This window comes from Oratosquilla oratoria, chromosome 19 (genome assembly GCF_046742065.1).
Source record: "Oratosquilla oratoria isolate Oo_2021 chromosome 19, ASM4674206v1, whole genome shotgun sequence".
NCBI lineage: Eukaryota > Metazoa > Arthropoda > Malacostraca > Stomatopoda > Squillidae > Oratosquilla > Oratosquilla oratoria.
Window position 1 is genome coordinate 58,401,930 of NC_134795.1, and position 22,500 is coordinate 58,424,429.

At 44.7% G+C, this 22,500-nt stretch overlaps 2 protein-coding genes across 5 annotated transcripts in view; one reads left to right on the forward strand and one right to left on the reverse strand.

The window, feature by feature from the left end:
* Positions 1-6,074, forward strand: part of LOC143035533 (uncharacterized) — a 6,245-nt gene extending 171 nt beyond the window's left edge. The window contains exons 1-4 of one of the 2 annotated variants that reach the window (XM_076202402.1): positions 1-496; positions 3,380-3,545; positions 3,937-4,245; positions 4,400-6,074. The exon at positions 1-496 is cut by the window's left edge and continues 171 nt beyond it. In XM_076202402.1, the coding sequence (XP_076058517.1) occupies positions 1-496; positions 3,380-3,495 (612 nt within the window). In that variant the 3' untranslated portion in view covers positions 3,496-3,545; positions 3,937-4,245; positions 4,400-6,074. The remainder of the gene's footprint in view (positions 497-3,379; positions 3,546-3,936; positions 4,246-4,399) is intronic. The other variant, XM_076202403.1, reaches the window with a different exon arrangement.
* A 2,500-nt stretch (positions 6,075-8,574) lies between these two features.
* Positions 8,575-22,500, reverse strand: part of LOC143035930 (uncharacterized) — a 19,130-nt gene continuing 5,204 nt past the window's right edge. For all 3 annotated transcript variants that reach the window (XM_076203150.1, XM_076203148.1, XM_076203149.1), the window contains exons 2-11: positions 19,209-19,638; positions 18,100-18,239; positions 17,720-17,876; positions 16,677-16,867; positions 16,199-16,421; positions 14,757-14,951; positions 14,269-14,407; positions 13,923-14,123; positions 12,379-12,523; positions 8,575-10,843 (exon numbers count right to left, since the gene is read on the reverse strand). In XM_076203150.1, coding sequence (XP_076059265.1) covers positions 10,496-10,843; positions 12,379-12,523; positions 13,923-14,123; positions 14,269-14,407; positions 14,757-14,951; positions 16,199-16,421; positions 16,677-16,867; positions 17,720-17,876; positions 18,100-18,239; positions 19,209-19,488 — 2,019 coding nt within the window. In that variant the 5' untranslated portion in view covers positions 19,489-19,638 and the 3' untranslated portion in view covers positions 8,575-10,495. The remainder of the gene's footprint in view (positions 10,844-12,378; positions 12,524-13,922; positions 14,124-14,268; positions 14,408-14,756; positions 14,952-16,198; positions 16,422-16,676; positions 16,868-17,719; positions 17,877-18,099; positions 18,240-19,208; positions 19,639-22,500) is intronic.

Below are 22,500 nucleotides of genomic sequence, written 5' to 3' on the forward strand. Positions count from 1 at the left end.
CTCGTCCTACCACGTCTCCCCATCACCCTCTTACTGCCCCCCCCCCAGCATGATACCTACCAGTCTGCATCGCCCTCTTGTGCTAAACGGCTTCTGATGACACACCTATCTTCACCGCTGGAGAATGTCAACCACCTTCTGCCAAGTCAATCAAGGGAACCTCAAGTGGGCGTAATAAGGCTCCTTCTCGTCCTACCCTGCCTGACCATGGTGATTCTCCCGTTGCTCTCACCTGCCCTTCCAGCGTTTGCTCCCCGGGACAAATATGTCAAGTTGGCCTTTAGCGGGAACCCGTCTACCGAAGTTAAACTCCGCTGGCTGTCAATTGTCACCAAGACTTTCCACCTGCAGCGGGATGCGGCCGAGGTCAAGATGGCTGCACTCACCTCTCGGTTCATCTACGTTTCAAGACAACGCACGGACATCCTGGACCGAATTACGACGGGTGAATTTCTATCTCTGCCTCCCCTCCCTCAAGACTCCCCCGAAAGACCTCGTAAGTACCCCCCAATACCTGCTTACTCGTTATCCCGTTGACGTGGATCATAAGCTTGCTCTACAGTTCCCAGGCGTGGACTCGGCTCGACGCTTCATACAGAATGGTTCCCCATCAACCGCATTGTTATTGTGTGGAGCCCACCTGAGACACCCCTCGACACCATTGCTTTTGACTTCCTCCCCCCGTGTAAAGTCCAGAGGCTCCATGACGACCGTCTCTGGTGCTTCAGATGCTGGGGTATCGGTCACATTTCCAGGTACTGCTCTACCCCCCCCCCCAAGTGTGCCTGGTGTGCCGTCGCCCATGAGTCCAGGGATTGTCCCGTCCGGAGTGCGCCCCGCCCCCATCTGCGACTACTTCCACCACTGAACCTCCCCCACAGCTGGATTCATCACAATGACAATGGAAATGCCCCCGATATCTAAAGCCAGGTGTTAACGTCTGGCACAGCTGTACTCGGCGCAAAACTCAGACCAGTGGCCCCACCTCAGCCCCACCACCCCCCGGACTGTACAATCTGCTCCCACCCCCCTCAGCAAGACGCTGCCCTCCGTAAGGCCGTTGCGGCCCTTCAGGCGCGATGTGCGGCATTCGAGGACCGCTTCGCCTCCATTGATACCAGGATTGACAGCCTTGCCTCAGCCCAAGCTACTACTGCCTCCAGACTCTCCACTCTGGCGGAATCCCAACAAACCCTCGCCTCCTCCATCTCCACGCTTACCGAAAGAATGAATTCAATTACAACTTGCCTCGACAAACTCTGTGAGTTACATCCCAGTACTAGCCAGTCTTCCTCGAATCGTCCATTCCCCTCCACACTCCGGACTCCTGCCAGCAAGCGCAACGTTCGTAACTAACACTCACCTAGATCTTCTTACATGGAACATCAATGGTATCACCAACCACAAAAAATACATACAGTTAAAAACCTATACACAATCTCACCACCCCTATGTAATATTTCTCCAGGAGGCATTTCCAGGCCGACCCAACCCTGCACCACAGGCACCCTCACTTCCCGGATATGTCCCCTACATTCATACAGAAAGGAACGGTCTTCTAACATACATACATACACAGTACACTGACACACCGTCTTCTGCGCTCCTCTACTGACCCTGACGTAACATTCCAACTCTTCGAGATATATGTTGGTGGTGGAATCCTACAGCTCTGCAACATCTACTCTGCTCCCGCTCGCCTTCGCCCCACTACTCTTCCACCACCTACGGTAAGGGGTATAATATACGCAGGGGATTTCAATGCTCGACATCCTGCATTGGGAGATCGTTCTGGCACCTCTAACCGCCCTGGTGTTCTCCTGCTATCCTTCATCCGCCAACATCATCTAACCCGCTGGGATACAGGTGGCGCCACACACTCCCGGGGAGGCACCCTGGACCACGTCCTCACCTCTGGCTTGGTGTCATCCCAGTTCTAGTGCTCCTCAGTACCTGCTTTATTCTCATATCATATTGCTCTTCACTTCCATTATTCTCTCCCTACCATATCTACGCCCCCTGTCTCACGCCTACGCCTCACTGTGCCCCCCAAATACTGCCCGACACACATTTCATACATGACCTGCATACTACCTACCTTTGACTGTTCCTCCCCTGACCAGTTATACACCAGCCTTGTCTCCGCCACCCACGACTTTTACAGGCTTTACGAATTACGACCCCACCTCCAACGTCGCCCTTCTCCTCACTCGTGGTATCTAGACGTCCGACTTCAAAATGCGAAGAAGAAGCGGAGCGTGTTGGACTTATGTTCCAGGCTGACCCATCTCCTGAGCTGTTTCATCGTTACCAACAATCCAGGGACGATTTGACAGCCCTGGAATGTGTGAGTACTGACTCCTGGAAACGATTTACGGACAGAATTAATCACCAAACTAGTGTGGCCTCCATGTGGCACCTTATTCGTAGAGTGATTAAGAGGACGCATGCTACAGCCCGTCATCATTCCCTCGGTGTATTTGCCCAACGGCTCATCAACACGTGGTCGGATCAGTCCACCCCTGCCAGCCTCCCTGCCCCCGCCCAAGATGCTCTCTCCTCCGGTGCCTTTGTTCGTGGACTCCGCTTAGTACATGCTTTGCTGCAAGAGGATGATAAAGAGACTGCACTGATCACTGAGGATGAACTGCGACGTGCTCTTTTGAGAGGTAAAGCCTCGTCCCCTGGGGATGATGGCATTGCCTACAGTGTGCTACGATTGCTGCACCGTGTACCCGGTAACGCCCTCCTTCGCCTCTACAATATGTGTCTTCGAGATGGATGTATCCCACGTGCCTGGACCACGAGTACAATAATCCCCATACCCAAACCCAGTACAGCAAATTTCAGGCCCATCTCCCTTACAAGATTGCCTTTCTCCACGTCTCTTTGGCTTTTTACCACAGCGCAGCACCCATCATTGCCTCGTCAACTTATATCCTCGCCTCTCCCGTGACAGTGTAGTGGCATTTTTGATTTAAAAAGTGCGTTTGATGTAGCTAATCGGGGATATTATCTTTGATCAATCAATTGATTTTGGTATTAAGGGTAATTTGTTATGGTGGATTAAGGGCTACCTCAGTAATGGGACCTCCCGTATCTTCTTCAGCAGTGCCTACAGCTTCTCACGGGATTTTCATCTCGGCACTCCTCAAGGGGGGGGGGGGGCTACTAGGTCCATTTCTTTTCAATATACTAATGCACCGTCTCCTCATGTCTTTGCCTACTGTTCCTGAGGTCACAATTACTTGCTATGCAGATGATTTGTGTTCACTCTACTTTCTTACATCTCTCTCCCAGGCTTCTGCTAACTGTGGCCTTATTATTTCTCCACAGAAGAGCAGAATATTCTCCTACCGCCCTCCTACCACGCTGTCAGAGTTCATGATTGGAGACTGCATCATCCCACTAAGCTCCCAGTACTGCTACCTTGGTGCTCCAGTACGAATCTCAGAAGCTCTTCCTCCGGCGTCTGCCCCATCCCGTAATTTGTGATCTGCTAGATCGTCTCCGGCCTCTCCAGTGGTTCACCAACAACTCTTCCGGTATCATCCCTGTGGCCAGGACTATCTATATTACTTTCATTCGCTCTGTTGTTGATTACCTCTCCCTTGCCTTAATTCAGCTTCCTCGATCTGCTTTGGAGCCTCTGGAGGTCTTTCAGAACAAAGCAATGAGAATCATTATTGGTTGCCCAGTGACTACAAGAATTGTCAATATGCAACGGGAATTACGGCTTCCATCCCTGATTGAGAGGATTTACTCTAATGTCACCTGCCTCACAATTAAGTGTATACACTTCCCCCCGGGCCCCACCTCTCACCGCACTTCACAGCATTGTCCAGGGCTTCTCTCAGCCCCACTCCTCCCGCCTCCCCCCTCCCTCATACCCTCCGGTGGCCGCCTTATAAGATCTATTTCATCCTTTATTCGCAGCCTTGATTTACAAGTACTTGTAGCTGACGTGCCCCCAGGCCCTCCCCCGTGGACGCTACCGTCGCCTGTGGTTAGCTTCACTCCTACAGAAAAGTGTGACCCGCCTCCACTTCAACTACAGCTGGCCTTGGAACATGTTGCGCAGGTAACATCCTCCATCACTGCTCCGCATCGCCTCTACACTGACGGATCGCTGCAATCAGATGGTGCAGCTGGGGGGGCAGTCTACTCGCCTCACCTGCCACCGCCTCCTGAGGGTTGGGTCAGCCGTCGGCTCCGTGATCACTCCAGCTCCACGTTGTGTGAACTGTACGCCAATTTGGATGCTGTCAGTCTCGTTTGTCAAAGAAGAGTTAATGCTATCATCCCACTCACCATTCTGTTGTGCAAATCCTTTCCTTTCTATCCCTACTGACTATCCGTGGTCTCTGCATCAAATTTATTTGGATTCCCTCTCATGTAGGTTTACACCATAACACCAAAGTAGACCGCCTAGCGAAAGAAGCCTGCCGACTACCCCGTCGCGGTGATGGACGTCCTCTCTCCCTACCATATTACCTCACCAGGGTCCGCTCCGCTGCTCTTCTACCCGAGCAGCGTCATCGGGACACCGAGAGGCCCTTCACTGTCACCATCACCCACTACGAATCCGTCTGCCGCCACAAATACACGTACCGCCGCAGGGGGCTCATGGTTCGTCGCCACAATGTTGTCTCGCCCCGACTGCGGCTAGGCTACCGTCCACCGTGGCAGGTCGCCGGGGGTGGAGGGTGATCCCACATTCACAGAATGTCGCCTATGCCGCGCTCTACTGGCCAACACCATCGAACACTACTGCCTAGCGCAGTGGTTCCCAACCGGTGTGCCGCGGCACCAAAGGGTGCCGTGAGATCAACTGAGGGTGCCGCCAAAATTCAGGACAAAAATAATTTTCGTATTACCGACTCTCTCTGTCATCCATATTCGTTCATTAAAGCAGCGTCAGTGTAAAAATGAGTATTTTCATATTATCCGGGAACAAAATTTTGTTACACTGATGTTGAATCAACAAAATACTGACAAACTAGAATTTAGATTTTCTAATAAGGGTACCGGGGACTTCCGAAAGGCTTGGGAAGGGTGCCTCAAGCCAGAAAAGTTTGGGAACCACTGGCCTAACGTGTCCCACTGTCAGACCTCTACTGCCCCAGGGACTACCGTTGGATGCCATCGATTCTGTCGTCATCTCCTATCACCAAATATCCTGGACAAGATTTTGTCCGTTACCCCCACTTTGGTTGGTTTTCATAAAACCTGATGCCCTGCGTGGCATCTCTGACTTCCCTTTTGAATGGATGTACAATACCCAGTGACCTGTATTATGTTAATTACTTGCAATTCATGTGTTGTACGTATGTGTGTATGTGTCTGTACGTATATATATCCCAGTTGCCTTCCTACATTAATTATGAAAACCTCCCCACCACTGTATGACGCTGTTGCGTAAAAAAAAAAAAAAAAAAAAATATGTAGCCAAATGTAGCGAAACGACCGAACAATGTAACGAACTGCCCATGTAGCTAAACGACCCAACAATGTAGCCAAATGGTTGGGAGCGAACTGGCCATGTAGCGAAACGCCCAAAGGGTTACAGGTATTTTATAAAGCTGCATACATCGTATTTTTTTTTACCATATTCGTATCTCAAATGAAAAAAAAAAAGTATAGCGAAATGTAGCGAAACGACCGAACAATGTAGCGAAACGACCGAACAATGTAGCCAAATGGTTGGGAGCAAACTGACGATGTAGCAAAACGCCCGAAGGGTTACAGGTACTTTACAAAGCTGCACGCATCGTATTTTTTACCATATTCGTATCTCAAATGCGAAAAAGTGTAGCGAAATGTAGCAAAACGACCGAACTATATAGCGAAACGACCGAACAATGTAGCGAAACGACCGAACAATGTTGCGAAATTGTTGGTAGCGAACTGGCCATGTAGCGAAACGACCAGACACGGTTCTGTTCTTGTAGGCTCCTGGGTGAGGACATGTATACAAAACTTATAGGAGGTTAGTCCTGTCTTTGCCCGTGTTGTTAATTTGTTACCTTCACTCTGGTCTTCGATTCCGGTAGCTGCCTTATTTTTTTATTATTATTAATATTTTTATTACAAGCACCCGGCTGACGCCGGCCATGGCTCCGCCATGGGTGCTTGGCCTACGGCCTTCGCGCTCCAGGGCTCCGCCCTCATTGTTTTAATGTATGATTTGTTCGGTTTGGTTTAGATAATAAAAGAGAGGAACCCATACAGGTTTTTTTTTATTCAGTACCGGTAATAACAACATCTTTGGACGCTTTAGGTCGTTTACGTGGTGGAGTCCTAACTTCGTCTTCCGAATCATCATTGTCGTCATCGTCACTCCATCTCTTTACCGCCTTCACGATGAAGTCCTTCATTCCTTCTTGCCCCTTCTTCATTTCTTCTTTATTTTTTTCTAATAATTCCTCTAAATCCTAATATTCAATTTTATGGTATTCGCCAATAGACTCACACATACATACACACACGCACACACACAGGAACGCACACACACACCTACGCACGCACGAACACGCACGCAAACACACATGCACGCACACGCACAATATATATATATATTATATATATATATACACATAAACATGCACGCACACAAACACTATATTATATATTATATATATATATATATATGTATATATACACACACATATATGCAGTATATTATATATGTATATATATATGTATATATATATATTATATACATATTTGTATATATAATATATATACATATATGTATATACATATATATATATATATATATATGTATATATATATATATATATATATGTCATGACACCCAATATTGAACATATCTGGGTTGCGTGTACAGATGGAAATTGATATACGTTGTTAGTTTCTTCGATCACTACTTTTGGGGCTTGGGGCCAGAAGAATTTCCCTCACTTGAAGGTCCGTTGTTAGCTGGCGGGTTTCTCGCCTGAGCCAATATCAATGGCTGATGCAACAACGTGAGGAGCCTTTAAAAGGCGCAGCAATCATATTGCTGTGACCCAGGCTCCAGCTGGTGGGGTTCTCCGAATTCCTGCAGGGAAATTAATTTTGTCCTGCATGGAGTTTTCGGCTTAAGGACTTTTCGGTGAAACTGTCTTACCGACTCTTTTGTCGAGAAATGTTTGACTGTAGTATATAGAGCGGGGAATGTTTTGCTGTGTTCTGCCCTTAGCTGGCAAAGGTACCGTTTATTGGATTGTAGGTCGGCTTTTTTATTTTTTTTCTGACATGTCACCCATTTCCAAAAGTGGCGTTGTCGCTTCTTCTGCACGGCGTCGGGTTCCCCTGGCATTTCGTCGACCACCTAGTCGTATAATCGTCAAAAACTTCTGAGGACTTGCACCCTCGGAGGACTGGCAACCTCGGAGGACTTGCACCCTCGGAGGACTTGCACCCTCGGAGGACTTGCACCCTCGGAGGACTTGCACCCTCGGAGGGCTTGCACCCTCGGAGAACTTGTACCCTCGGAGAATTTACAGCCTCGAAAGGCTTACTGCCTCGGAGAACTTACGACCTCGGAGGACTTACAGACCTTCCTCTCCAAGACATGTAACATTTTTAAAATGTGTCACCTTTGAAATGGTTTAATCTAATTTATTATTGGTTACGATGATCGTCCATGGCTCAACGATGATCGTCCACGGCTCAACGATGATCGTCCACGGCTCAACGATGATCGTTCTTGACTCAACAATGTTCGTTCTTGACTCAACGATGATCGTCCATTGCTCAACGATGATCGTTCACGGCTCAACGATCATCATCCACGGCTCAACGATGATCGTCCACGGCCCAACGATGATCGTCCATGGCTCAACGATGAACGTCCACGGCTCAACGATGATCGTCCACGGCTCAACGATGATCATTCTTGACTCAACGATGATCGTCCACTGCTTAACGATGATCGTCCACGGCTCAACGATGATCGTCCATGGCTCAACGATGATCGTCCATTGCCTAACGATGATCGTCCACGGCTCAACGATGATCGTCCACGGCTCAACTATGATCGTCCACGGCTAAACGATGATCATTCTTGACTCAACAACGTCCATGGCTCAACGATGATCGTCCATTGCTCATCGATGATCGTTCACGATTCAACGATCATCACCCACGGCTCAACGATGATCGTCCACGGCTCAACGATGATCGTCCACGGCTCAACGATGATCGTCCATGGCTCAACAATGATCGTCCACGGCTCAACGATGATCGTCCATGGCTCAACGATGATCGTTCACGGCTCAACGATGATCGTCCATTGTTCAACGATGATCATCCACGGCTCAACGATGATCGTCCACGGCCCAACGATGATCGTCCATGGCTCAACGATGATCGTCCATGGCTCAACGATGATCGTCCATGGCTCAACGATGATCGTTCTTGACTCAACGATGATCATCCACGGCTTACTGGCTCTGGCTTGAGAAGCGTTACAAAATCACCACGTCAACACAGGGGCGCGAGGCGTTTTGTAAAACCACCCAAAAGTCAGATAACCCATCCAATTAATTTTTTAGTAGTACTAAGATATTTCCAGTGTACTTTTGGTTTTTCTTTAACCTGTACCCTTATTAGTTTTGTGGTTCTCTAGTAATGGTTCATACTTTATTTTGACATTTCTTATATTCTTTATCCTTATTCGAATTTCATGTTTCACAATACCTGCTCCAGCAGACGTATAAACTGGTTTTTCTTCTTTTATACTGCCCTGTGCTTCACCATCCAACTTAACATTTCTGGTCCCTTTCCTGCTGCTGGCGCTAGTCACGTCAACTTATTGTTGTTAATACCTCCGAATACAAGTGAAAATACGAATTTTGTAATAAATGTGTTTAAAGTTCTGTTTCATATTTACTGTAATATTTATTTTAAAAAAATGCGTCTGTATTGGTAATTTTTATTCCAGGTTAGAAAAGAAAAAAAAAAAGACTCACTAAAGGTGTCTGAAATTATGAACAGTAAGTGCATTATATATCAGGTAAAATATTTATGTCAGCAGGTGTACTTGTACGGATAGGGCAATGTTCCAAGTTTGACATGAGACGCCAGTAATATATCCCAGACTAGTCCAGAATTATTCTTGATCTATATGAATTATGCACACAGAATGATTTTATTGAGGTACGATCAAATTATGCCAGTGACAAATCTAGGGAAAGCTTTACAGCTTTAAATGATGTTCATAAAGCCTGAGAAGAACATACGGTGACCAGATCTGGCTTTAGTGCTTGCTTGACCATTCTTCATACTGCACAGCCACCAGACATTTCTTTGATAATTTTTTAAAGCCTGACACAAAATAATAATAATGATAAACAAATAAATCATTCAAATGACCAAGTATACTTTAAAAAGTACTGTACAAAACCATCACAACGGTTTCCGTTAGAATAGCAACAATTCAAATGAGCCGGATTTGTAGTCATAGTCTAAACAGGTTCAAAGGACTTTGACCTCATTGAGCAGAAGAATTTGTTCATTCCTCCCCCAAAAGCAAAGTTTGAAGTTTATGATTTGTTCACAATATGGTGCAAAGCGTCTTTTACACATATTTGTAAATGACTACTTTGGAGGAATATATGTGTTGACTAAATTCTATTTGTTATTTCTACCGCAATGTATATGTGATGGGTATTCCTACAATCTTTGTAACATCTAGATAAATCAGGGTTAGGGTTGTATTATAAAGTTTAACCATTTCATCGACTCTTGACAAGACAAAATGAAGTTTAATGCGCCACGGAAATGAATAAAATAGTCTAGCAGCAATCTGAATAAAAAGGTAAAATGACACCCGGTGTTGAAGGATCAGTCTGAAGTGTCACAGCTTAGCCAAACAGGAATTCAAAACTGGTTGTTGATATGTAACGAAGTTGAGACAAAATAAACGTTGCCTCAGCAGTTTCCACACATCCAGTGTTCCACCTTGTTCCTACCGGTATAACAGTACACTCCGTTGCTATACTCAACCATGACGTTTTCATTTAAACATGGGTTACAATCACAGTGTTCAAACACCACTCTAACCTTTCCATCACCGCAATGGATTTTTTACATAATTTGTTCTGCCTGGTGCCAAGCGACTTTATTCAGCTGCAGTGAATCCATCAAGAAAATCAAATAGATTGCACATGGTGAAGTTCTACCTCCACTTCTATAGCCACCTTGAACATACAGGAAGTTGTTCATTACTCTATGGCTCATTTTTGATTAAATGAAAGTTGTTTGTATGTGTTACTTTGTACACAGGGTTGTTCAAAGTCCCACCTGATAGAGGGTTTACAATGAGGTTAATATATTCCCTTTAAGGCGTAATGTTTATTGTTGCTATGTGTGTCAAACAATGTTGTTGAGTGCAGTATATCCTGAACGCCTCGATCAGGGTTATGCCACTGCGATCATAAGCTCCTTACTGCAATGAGAAGATGATTAGAATCGAGGGGGGGGGGAATCAGAGATCAATGAGAGGGTTCTTGGTTTTGTGGTTAAAGTTGAGTATAGTCCAGGCGAGGGGACCGGTAAGCGCCGTGGAGACGGGCTGGCATTGCCCTCCTGGGTTTGGGTGAAAGTTCTGAGGACACATGCACTCGCCCTCGGTGTTCGGCCATGGGTAGTAGCCCGGTGGACACGTCGCGTCGTCGTCGTCGTCCTCCAGGTCAATGTCCCGGCGTGCATCGACGGTCAGTTCTTCCGGACTTATGTTGTTCCTCCGTCTCATCGTTGCCGATGTTGCTGTCGTCGTCGTTGTTGTTGTTCGTGACCTCATGGATTTCGTCATCAGATCTCGACAGCGTTGGTCCTGGGGGAAGAGTAAGCTTAAACTGTTGTTACTGGTGATGTGATGAAGGCCTTAGTGTACAGGAGGAGGGAAAACAGACGATGGTATTAAGAGTGGTGAGGGTACGAAGGTGATGGTAACGGTGCTGGAGGCTGAGCTTGTGGAACTATACTATTTCCATTATCTCGTGACCCACAAGGTTGTCTGCCGTGTTGTCACGTACTGAATCAAAACATTCAGCATATACCGGAAGCTGTCCACTACCCCGAGTATGCATGGAATATTTTGAATGCCTATTGATTTTTTTAATTAAATGGTAAGTGATATGAGCAATTGTTATACATGTAAAGAAAAGACGAGATTTGTTTAACGATGTGACATTTCAAGTCAGGCGACGTTGCCCCGGCTGCCGACCTAGGGATTTCCGTGGGTTTGGGGGGATGTAGTAATTACATAGAGAAGCTGAGTGCGGGTCTTTGGGCCGCTTGCAGTCTCTTTAATCATACTGGCCATACATGCAAATAAAGAAAACGGTGTAACCCCCGTTTTCTTTGGAGATGGTTTAGACGTGGCAACGCTGCTGGTTTTGCCGGCCACATCCTATGGGTCACCAGTTATGGAAGAATTATAAAAGTAGAATAATTTACTCCGACCCTTTCTGTGGCAATATCTAGAGATGCCTCCAACTCTTCCTCCACTTCCTATGGGATCTGACCATCTACCAAACCCCTTTCCTTCATGTCCCCAGACCTACCACTTTCGTCACTTGTGCTTCTATTTCCCCCTCTGCTTCCTTCTCCCGTCCACCAACTAATACTATCCTCCATTCCCCCCCCCCCTTTCCAGCTGCAATTATCCCCCAGCTAATACTACCCTCTCCTTTCTCCCATTCACCCCCCCCACCTCTCTCTTCTCTACCAGCACGTACTCTCCCCCATTTACGGTAAGGAAGCATGAATATTCACAGGAGACCTTTTGGTCTGTGCATAACCAGAGCCGGTGCAGGAGGTAATAAAGTACAACACCCAAACTGACAAATTCAATCTGAGGAATTTATTCTTATTTTATTTTTTCCTAGATTCTGTGGCTGGGCTTTGAACAGGATGTTGGGAAGGACGTGTGGATATTGTATTAAGGGCCTATCCATGGTTTTACAAGTACTTTGATTTTCTCTGGCACTACACTGCTTTAAGTTTTCTTAGCTTTGCTGAGATGTTTATAAATGTAGATTTCCGTTTTCTTTGTAACACGACCCGGTATCTCAAACTGACAAATTCCCTGCCATCTGGTTATTCTAAGAATTTACACAATCCTGAAAATTTGGCTTTACAAAAGTTGTTTCTACCCTGTTTGTATCTTAGCTCAGTTCGTGTGTCTATATTCCCTTCTGCCATTCAAAAAATTCGAGAAGGTCGAATACATGATAACATTTTTCGTATGACACGGTTATTTTAGATAATCCGTTTCATCAAGTTCTTTCGTTAACATTAAATCCAGTTAATTCTGTACACGTGTGTGTGTGAGTCGAGGTCTTGTCAGAAGAAAAGTGCACTTACCCCAGTGGGACACAGATAGCGCAGGTCCGAAGTTTCGGACGTGGGCGAGGGTAATTCTGGGCGGTGCGGAACACAGTCACCCGACAGAGCGCGTCGAGATCCAGGCTGACAAACAAGTACGGGCGCGGCAAACACGGCTGCAGACCTAAGAGATGAAACAAGCACAAGGAGTATATTTACTTTCCTTCTTGCTCCTAAAGCCCCTCCAGGAATGGGAAGCAACCACAAAAAGAGTGAATTCTTTTTTCCTGGTTGTGGTCAGACGATTTCATGTAGATGAGAAACAGACCACAGACTTTTAAAAAGTCTCGGTCAACATACATTCCGACGTCCTCTCCTATATTAGATCAAATCAAGCCAGAACTATACATATATATATATATATATATATATATATATATATATATATATATATATATATATATATATATAAGGATCACATGAAGAATAGTCACCTCAGACTTCGACAGGGTGACAATTCTTCATGTGGGCCATCCTGGGTTTACCATTCTTCGGTTGTATAAGTTCATGACAATAAGCATAAACCTCATTCAACCTAGCCTAACCTAATCTTTATTCCACTGTTGATATTCGGCGTACTGGGTTAACAATTCTTCAGGTGGGATCTCATAGGGTGACGATTTGGGGTGATCATTCTTTATGTGACCCAATAATATATAATCAAATGAAATAAAAACATAGATCAGCGTTTCGAGGGAATTAAGCCTGTGACTGATGTGGAGGGGTTCCCGCGGTCGTTAATTTCAAACACGGGAGGGCGAATGTAGGGGTGGGATGCACGTCAGTTTGGTGCACTTCGCACACTGAGGCGGATGTTTTGGGAGGGCAGGGGAAGAAGTGAGAATATTTCGTCAGTAATAACCAGCGCTTCTATCCTTGGGGCAGCATCAGATCGAAGAGATGGAGTCACAGAGGTGGTGAAGAAGGATAGCACAAAGGAGGGATAGAAGTGTAAATGTGATCACTATTCTTTTCTGTATGAAAACTAATCTCCAATCACACGAGAATGTGGAGGAAATATGTGTGAGAAAAGAGACATTAGACCAGTGTGTTCTTATTACACTTTAAGTGAGTTCCAACCCTCTTATTACCGAGGAGATACCATAGAGACGAGGGATAAAGTCTGGTGATTCCAAGAATAATAAGAAAAGTGCCACTCGATTTGGAAGGGGTTGAAGTGTTTTCCTTTTGTATGGTGTGCATAATGCACATATGTGTTTGACGCACATGATGTGTATTTCTACATGATGCACAAGTTGTGATGTATATTTTATGATCAGGGCAGAACTCGCTATAAACCGTGGGAGGCGTGCCCAGAAACCTTAGGTAGTTAACATATGAATGCAAGCCAAAAGGGACACGGGCAGAGGCCAAGGATCCTATCTGTGGGTCAAACAGGGATGGGAATAGAATGGAGGTTTCCACTTCTCAGTTTCCATTTTTTTTTTCCTTTAAATTTCTACACCCAATGTAACATTATGATTTCCGTGCTCAAATACCGAATCATAACATCATCAACTCACTCGTCCGGTTTATCCGGGGTTCGACACTGGGGTACGATGCCGTCACGGTCGAGAAGGAGGAGATGGTGGGGCGGGCATGGACCTCGAGCCCCCAGTGGGTAGCACTGACCTGGGGTACCCAGATACACCAGTCGGGACTCGGAGGTGACATTGACATCTAGACACGGGTTGGGCGAGCAGAAAGGTTCGCCTGATAAGTGGCTGCAACAGGAAAAAAAATCGTCAGGGATTAATCCTCTTTACGTCAAATTGATTCAATGCATAAAAAAATAATCTCTACTTGTTGACGATGTAGTATTTATTCAAAACACCCGCCATCCGGGCGTGTACTTTTGATGCGCTGTACCTGTAGCCGAGCCAGCTGTCTATGTTGCACGGTCCGCGGGTATAGAGTGGGTAGCATGCCTTCAGCTCCGCCCAGTAGAACCATCCGCGCAGGCAATCGCACACAGGAGCACCACCCTCTGCTCCCAGGAACCGGAAACCTGTGGGCAAGGAATAACCGGGAAGTTCTTCCTCATGTACCGTTCCATGAACAATGTCCGCGGGAGAGAGAAATTTTAATTTCACACTAATAACAAGCTCTTCTGTCCTTAGAAACACTATCGCGCCAAAGAAGTAAGGGTCACAAACGCAAATAGAAAAAAAAAAAAACATGTAATGAGGTTATAAAAAAAGAGGATTAGTAAGACATTGGATTTGATTAGCATTCTCCTTAGCGCGGAAACCCGAAACCACGATAGGACTATCCTAAGAAATATGGACAATCTATCGAATAAAATTAATATACTGACTTTACCATTACATTGAACTTGCTGTCACTTGGATACATACCAAATCTACAGGGGCCCTGTGAGTTCCGGAGATAGCAACGATTGTCTTGCGGGTTTGTAGCCGTAAATCCCCACTGATCGTCACAGGTGCATTTCGGCTCGTGGAAGATGTGCAGGAAGAGCTGATTAGCCTCGCACGGACCCCTGGTCAGCTCCTCGTAGCAGCGTCCGTGTTTGGGCCAGTAGTAGTGCCCGGCTGTAGAAGGTAATATAAATGTATATTTGTAGACAAGTAAGTGGTTATACCAAAGGCACGCTGTAGAAGATAATATAAATGTGTTTTTGTAGACAAGTAAGTGATTATACCAAAGGTACAGTCACTGACCAATGTAAATTACACAAGGCTCACTGTAGCCAGGCCTATATCGAAGCTGAGCGTCCGAACGGAAATGTAAGCTGCAGTTGGTGTAACTGTTCACAAAAAAATAGTTTATGATAGAGGAAATCAAAATATATAACACTAATCACATGTCTCTCCTTGCATCTTTTTCTGCTTCATTTGGTTTCTAGAAATAGATCAAATCCGGTGGTGTCATAATTATTTGCCGTGCATTACTCAGCCTCGTTCAGACGAACAACCCCGATATAGCGCCTGTACAACTTTTATGTTGGGGTTTCACGAGGGACCGTAAATGCAAAAGGTATGAACTGTTATTACATGTAGGACGAATATTTAACTCATCTGGAAACGCAGAACAAATGAGGACAAAGAGATGGAGGCTGCAGCATAAGGTCACAAAGAACTACTAAGACAAATCTTAACAATGCTACTCGTTCCGTAGGTTTTTTCCTCAGCCTTAACTCTTTGGTGAGACAGTTTTTAGATTTCTGCTCTTGCCCCAGACGATTTTATCAGCCAGGTCAGTGACCTAAAAAAGTATTTCACCTTAGCGAAGCGGGTAGAACAAACTAACCTTGTGCATAAACACGGCAAAGGAAACATTGGAAGTGAAGCGTTTATTCCTGACGTTTCGTCTGTTGACTTTCTCAAAGAAATGAGCATACTGGATCGTGCAGAGTTTATATAGCCCCTTGAGCCACCAAGCGTGTATATAATCTCTGCCACGATCCAGTATGCTCATTCCTTTGAGAAAGTCAATAGACAAAACGTCAGGAATAAACGCTTTACTTCCAGTCCATGTTTCCTTTGCCGTGTTAATGCAACTTGTTCACATGGATATCATTATTAATTTTCAAACTAACCTTGTATGTAACATCTATATCTAAATTTTGGACCTCAATGAAAACGGGCCCTAGTCTCAGAACTGTCATCAAATCTAACCTAGTCACTGTGAGACGGTACAAGGGATTCACTATCTTGCACAAGTATGAAATTATGGTGTAATCCATTTATCAGGATAAGACCTGTGACAATCACCCCCACCCCCACCATTTTCACCAACGTGGCTCTCTCATCTACCCTTAGTAAAGTTCCTCACTCACCCGGACAGCAAACGGGAATCTTGTTCTTGTAGTCGGCCCAGACGAACCATTCTCCGTCCCGGCAGATGGCTTGAGAGTTGAGGCGGTGACACGAGCCATCCATGGGCCACACCGCCGTCTGCTCGTGGTGCCGCAGGATCGGGTTTGACTCGTTGTGCTTGCGGCACCCGCAGGCAGGACCCTTGGGGGTGTCCAGCAGAAGCCTTCCCTTGGGGCAGGGCCCCTGTGGTATCGGAGAAGAGAGGGTGAAATGAGTTATTTGATTGGAGAGAAGGTGCCATATATGTACCCAAAGGAACTCCACCGTTAACATTGTTATTGCTGAAAAAGTCTTGATTTACCCAATCTTCAGACATTTCATTCTACACCACTCCTCTACTCCCCCCCGTCCTTCACCCTTCGTTCCTCCTCCTTCATACTTCGCACTTGTCCTTCCCCCTTTCATCCCCATCACGTCCTCTCTTCCCCCGCTCAGTACCTGCGTGTATTCCAGGTAGTACTGGTTGCCTTCTGGCCAGTACAGGAGGTTTTCGGAGCACTCCCTGCAGGAGGTTCGCACTCGGAAGCATCGGTTGACGGCCACCACCCTCAGGAAACCCGGGGGACACTGGCACGTGAACTTGTTCAGCGGCGAGTCCCACTGGAGCCAGAAGCCGTTCGGACAGGGTCCTGAGTCGCCGGTGACGGCGAGGAACAAAAGAAGAAAAAGCGAAAATAAATTTAGGTGACTGTGAGTGGTGATGGCTCGCCTGGCACATCTTTCACTATTCATCGAGAAGGATGACCATAATGATTTTCTCTACCTCCTGTCATGTGCTACCATTCAGCTGGGGCAGGGTAGGATCTGCACTTCTAAGGATTACTCTAGTCTTGGATTTACCCTTCCATTCTGCTAATTTTATACGAATTTTATCGCAAGGGATGTCCTTAACCCGCTGTAGGTACCAGGTGTCTGTTTTAGAATCGTGACTTGTTTTGGCATGAAGATGACAGGGAGTGGAGTTTGTGAGAGAGATGGTAAGAAGCAGAAGCTATATGGGAAAGTGGAGCACCTTTCTTGGTTAGAAGGAAGTCGCAGAGAGGAGGGAGAGTGAAGAGTGAGAAAAGAAATCGGCGGGTGTAGGTTATATTTGTTCACTTCCTATCCTTATCCTTATCCTTATCCAGCCTCTTCCTATCCTCCCTATCCCTCTATCTTCTTCCGCCCTGACTTCATCCCCCTTTCCCATTCCTTACCCCTTCCGTATCTTCTCTGCCCACCTTACTTCTATTACCCCCCCTACTATTCCACCATCCTCACACATCCATCTCTTCCCATCCTGCCTCCCCCTCTAACTTTTTCATCCCCCTGATGCCTGTCTCCCTTCCCCCTTTTACCTTTTCCCTATTTCCTATGCCTTCTTTACTTCTGCTCCTTCCCCTACTATTCCACCATCCACCTCTCCCCGCTACTATTCCACCATACTCAAGCATCCAAATCGCTTCCTCCTCCTCCTCCTCACCCCTCTTCCCCTTTCCAACCTTTGCGGACGCAAGATCCCTTGTGGTAGACGGCGTCGGAGGCGGTGCAGGGTCCAGCCGTGAAGTCCTTGTAGCAGAGACCGTCAGTCCATCGGGAGTAGTCCTTCCTGCATCGGCAGGAGGCAGTACCGTCAGCACCGTCAGTGTGTGTTATCATCTACAAGAGAAAGTGAATGCGATAACCAAGATATGCGCAGTGGAAGACTGTGTGTGTGTGAGTGTGTAAATGTTTGAGCGTGCGTTTATGGGAATCAGCTTTTTTTCTGGCACCCTCTTTGTAATATGACGATATATATTGACTGATTATTATTCTACAATGTTATCGCAGAGATGACGTGGTCGCTGTGGCGTCATTATACCCCTGACGTCACAATACCTACCCCGCCGACGCCACAAGGTCCCTGGGAGAACCGTCTGAAGCAACGTCCGTCACGCCAAGCCAGGTACCGGGGCAGGCACTGGCACTCAGCCACCCGCGTCGTCCGGTTCAGGGTCACTTGCTGGCCGCCCTTGCAGGGTCCTGAAGAAGGCGAGGGTGATATGCTCAAAGTTTTCGTGTCTGGAACTTGTTCCTCAAGGTACGTTTTCCTTGGTGCAATTATTAGCCTACTACCTGATATCATAGTTGGGTAAACGCGTTGGTAGGTTCGGTTAAAATTGTTATCAGCCTCGTACTTTGCAGCGGGAAGCAAAACAACCTCACTCAAAAACAAAGAATTAGTGTTCTAGACACCTTTAGGCTGTGTTTAAGCCAAGCGAGTCGACAAGAGGCGTGACTCTTCAAGAATCGTCACTCTAGTTCACGTTGAAGCCCATTGCATTTCTGCGGGAACTGAATCAATTCAAGCTACGCCGAGTGGCCGTCGTCATGCTGGGTCACCAATTGAGTCCGCAATTGTTTTTTTTCCCCATTATACAAGTGAACGTCCCAATAAATCTATTTTGAGAACGCCCTGCTATGTATACGACCCCAGTGGACGTAGCCACGAGGATCGTGATGCGACAGTTTTGGAAGTGCAAGTTCGTTCTTTCATTTCCTTCGATATTCTTGGAAGCCACCGTCAGGCCCTGGTGTTTTATTATCTTTAATTAAACTTTTATCTGCATCTTTTTTTTTTTTTTTTTTTTTACAGATGGGACTACATTTTCGTTAAACGTAACACATGGCTCAGACAGCACTTAGCATTTTGCTTTGAGACTCATCTAAGTTTGTCTTGAAATATTTCCTACGTCTGAGCCTCTGATCTTTAACCTAATCTCGAGCCCCTAACTTGGTAGTGACCACTGACTGACACATAAATCAGTCGGTGTGAATGGTGATGGCAAAAAGAATTTAATCAAATGTCTTATGATGTCGTAACTCGACTCACTTGGTGTAAACACAGTCTTAACCCCATAGCAAAAGGATCTGGTTGTACAGTTCAACATCTACAGGTTTTGTTCAGTCATAAAGACCGTTGTTAGCAAAGAAGTCGTCTTTGTAGCTCACCTTGCAGACCCTCCTGAAAGCACTTGTTGTTTGCGGGCCAGTAGACTTCGCCCAGACCACATTGCATGACATCGAAGATGGCTGGGCTCTCCCTTCCTCTGTCTCCCACCATTTTCCCGGTTTCGTTCACCTGTGCCCCCGGTACCACGACCTGAACGCCTTCGACGATGCTGAAGAGCAGCTGCATCGCCACGAAAGCGACCGATGACGTCACGGCCGTGGTCAGTGTGTCGTCCAGTCGACGGCGTTTGATGCCGTCGTCGTCGTCGGTGGATCCCATCGCAAGAATCCCGTTGTTCCCCCAGGGCGGTGACTTCAATCCTCTATTTTTTTTTTCCTCCCTTATTCTTTTTCTTCTCAGCGTCGTAGCTCTTAGCACAGGTTCATGGTTTCGCCTTCGTCTGGTCCTGGCTGTGAACGACGTCTTTCTCTGCAACAAAGAAAACGGAAAAATAGGGATCGAAAGGACATATAGAGATGCAGGTTGATTTACCTATCACGACAACACAAGAAACAGGGAATATTGGCAAACACTAGTTAATATGTCTAAACGCGCGTGTATTTACCTAATCTTAATGTAAATAAAAATATCTACGCTTCTTGAAATTTTCTAAAGTTTTTATTAGTATTATTTATTTTTTAATGGAACCTCTTATCAATCTTTCATCTCATATCATGTGGGTGTATGTGTGGGTTTACCAGGGGGCGGAGCTGTTGTTGAGTAGAATTATATTTTCATCCAACTTAATCCTTAGATCCACGCATCTGCGTAGAGCTATACTTTATAACATATTTTAAATATGTACATATTTGTATACTATAACCACTTGTTTTTATCTCACAATAGAAGGCCCTCGCTGTCATTTTTTTTCTGTTATTCTCATCTAAATTTCTTTTATCGTCTCTCTCTCTTTGCTCTCTTTCTCTGTCTCTTCTCTATCAATGTGAGAAGTTCGAGTAAATACTAATTTTAGTTCTAGTTTGTTGTTGGGATCAGTGCGTTTGACGTGTTTTTGTATTATCTTCTTTATGTCTACACATCCTAATAGACGACAATATCTCTATGGAGGACAGAAGCGGTCAGAATGTTGTTCCATATATATACATATATATATATATATATATATATATATATATATATATATATATATATATATATATATATATGTATATAAAATGTTCCCCTATTCTTGTCAAGGGAGCTACTTAAGTAGCACTCACTTCTCTATACTTTGTATATGCTGAAGAGGATTGTAGTTTGCAATCGATATCTATAGATTCCCTGTCTCCAATTTTTTTTCCAACTGTATTTTTCACGTGATTGACAAATGAGATCTTACATTTTTCATCAGTATATATATATATATATATATATATATATATATATATATATATATATTGTAGATATGTACTCATGTGGAAAAAAAAAACTAAATTTTATCTCCAGCTCCTGTCTAGCGGTGCTAACTCCCACCACCACCACCCTAAACTGTGGTTTCCTAAAGATTGGGCGAGCTCTAACGGATTCCTCTTCCATACTGCAAGAAGAGCACTTCAACCACCTAGACTCCGGATGCAGGAAAACAAATGATCTTGCTCATTTCACTCATGGACTTCCACAATGGCCGAGAGTCCATTGCCGATGTGTGGACGAGGTCTAAAACTGATCTGTTTCGGACTCCGAACAACGATTCCCCGTATTGTTCCAAGTCTGCTCCTCAAATGAACAAAACAGATCAGCATCATGTATTATACAATCTAATGTATAAATATATATATATATATATATTAACAACCACAATGCACTTTAATTCTAAGCCATCAAGGCCGACATGCAGAAATTGAAATGTGGTACTGCCAAGGACTCGAACCCCAGCATCCTCATGACAAGTGTGGCAGTGACTTACCAACTAGGCTATCACGAGAGATATAAATTGAGCGCAAAAATTTCATGTATGTGTATGTAACTCGAGCATACAAATATATAAGAAAAATTGCGCTCAATTTATATACCTTTTGATAGCCTAGTTGGTAAGTCACTGCCGCACTTGTCATGAGGATGCTGGGGTTCGAGTCCTTGGCAGTACCACATTTCAATTTCTGCACGTCGGCCTTGATGGCTTAGAATTAAAGTGCATTGTGGTTGTTAAAATGTATCTCTAATCACTGGGACCCATCCAGTGTTGTGTGTGTATATATATGTGTGTATATATATATATATATATATATATATATATATATATACATATATATATGAGTGGTAGGGTGGTGAGTTTAAGCGCCAAGAATCCATTGAAGTTTTATTTCTGACGTTTCGTCCAACCAGGACTTCTAGTTGGACGAAACGTCAGAAATAAAACTTCAACTGATTCTTAGCGTTTAAACTCATCACCCTACCACTCATTCTGGCTTCACACCTCAACACACACACACACACATATATATATATATATATATATATATATATATATATATATATATATATATATGCTAATAAGAACACGGGTACGTTTGTTCACTTATGCAAAGTAGACCACTGGGAAAAAAGAAACTAACGAAGCAGAGCGTTTTCGTATATTACATCTTCAGTGCACTGAATATGTAAGAATATGTAATATACGAAAGCGCTCTGCTTCGTTAGTTTCTTTTTTCCAAGTGGTCTACTTTGCATATGCCACATATCTCAGGAGGATTGAGAAGTAGTTCTGTTCTTAATCCGAATTTTTAATGTTTTCGTCACAAGCTTAATATTTTTTCAAATATTTTATATACTATTCCTGTAAAATACATCGATTTGCGTTTGAGTAATCCTCCTTGTCCTTATACTTGGAAATCCTGGTTACTAATTTCCATTTGAAGGTCGATTTGTTTGGTTAGTTTTCATATATTTTTTTAAACCGTCTTCCTTCGCATACTTTCAGCACTCATCCTAATAATTTTTTCATCAGTTTCATCTCTCTACTCTTCTCAAACGTCTTTATTCTGTTAGGTCAGTGGTTCTTATTTTATTTTATTTATTTATTCATTTATTTCTTTTATTTGTTTATTCTTATTTATTTATTTATTTATTTATGTTTTGCTGCGACCCAAAATCCTGTCCAGATCGACCATGGCGACCCTTTTCAAATATCAACAAACGGTTGGTGTTTTTGTTTTTTTCACCTAAATTAAATCGTCTGTCTCAGTATTTTGCTTCAGATTAGATAATAATGACTTAGGAATTCTTCAATCAGGATTAATACTTTGATAATATTTTGAATAGGAACATTGGGAAAATAATAAATCTATTCGA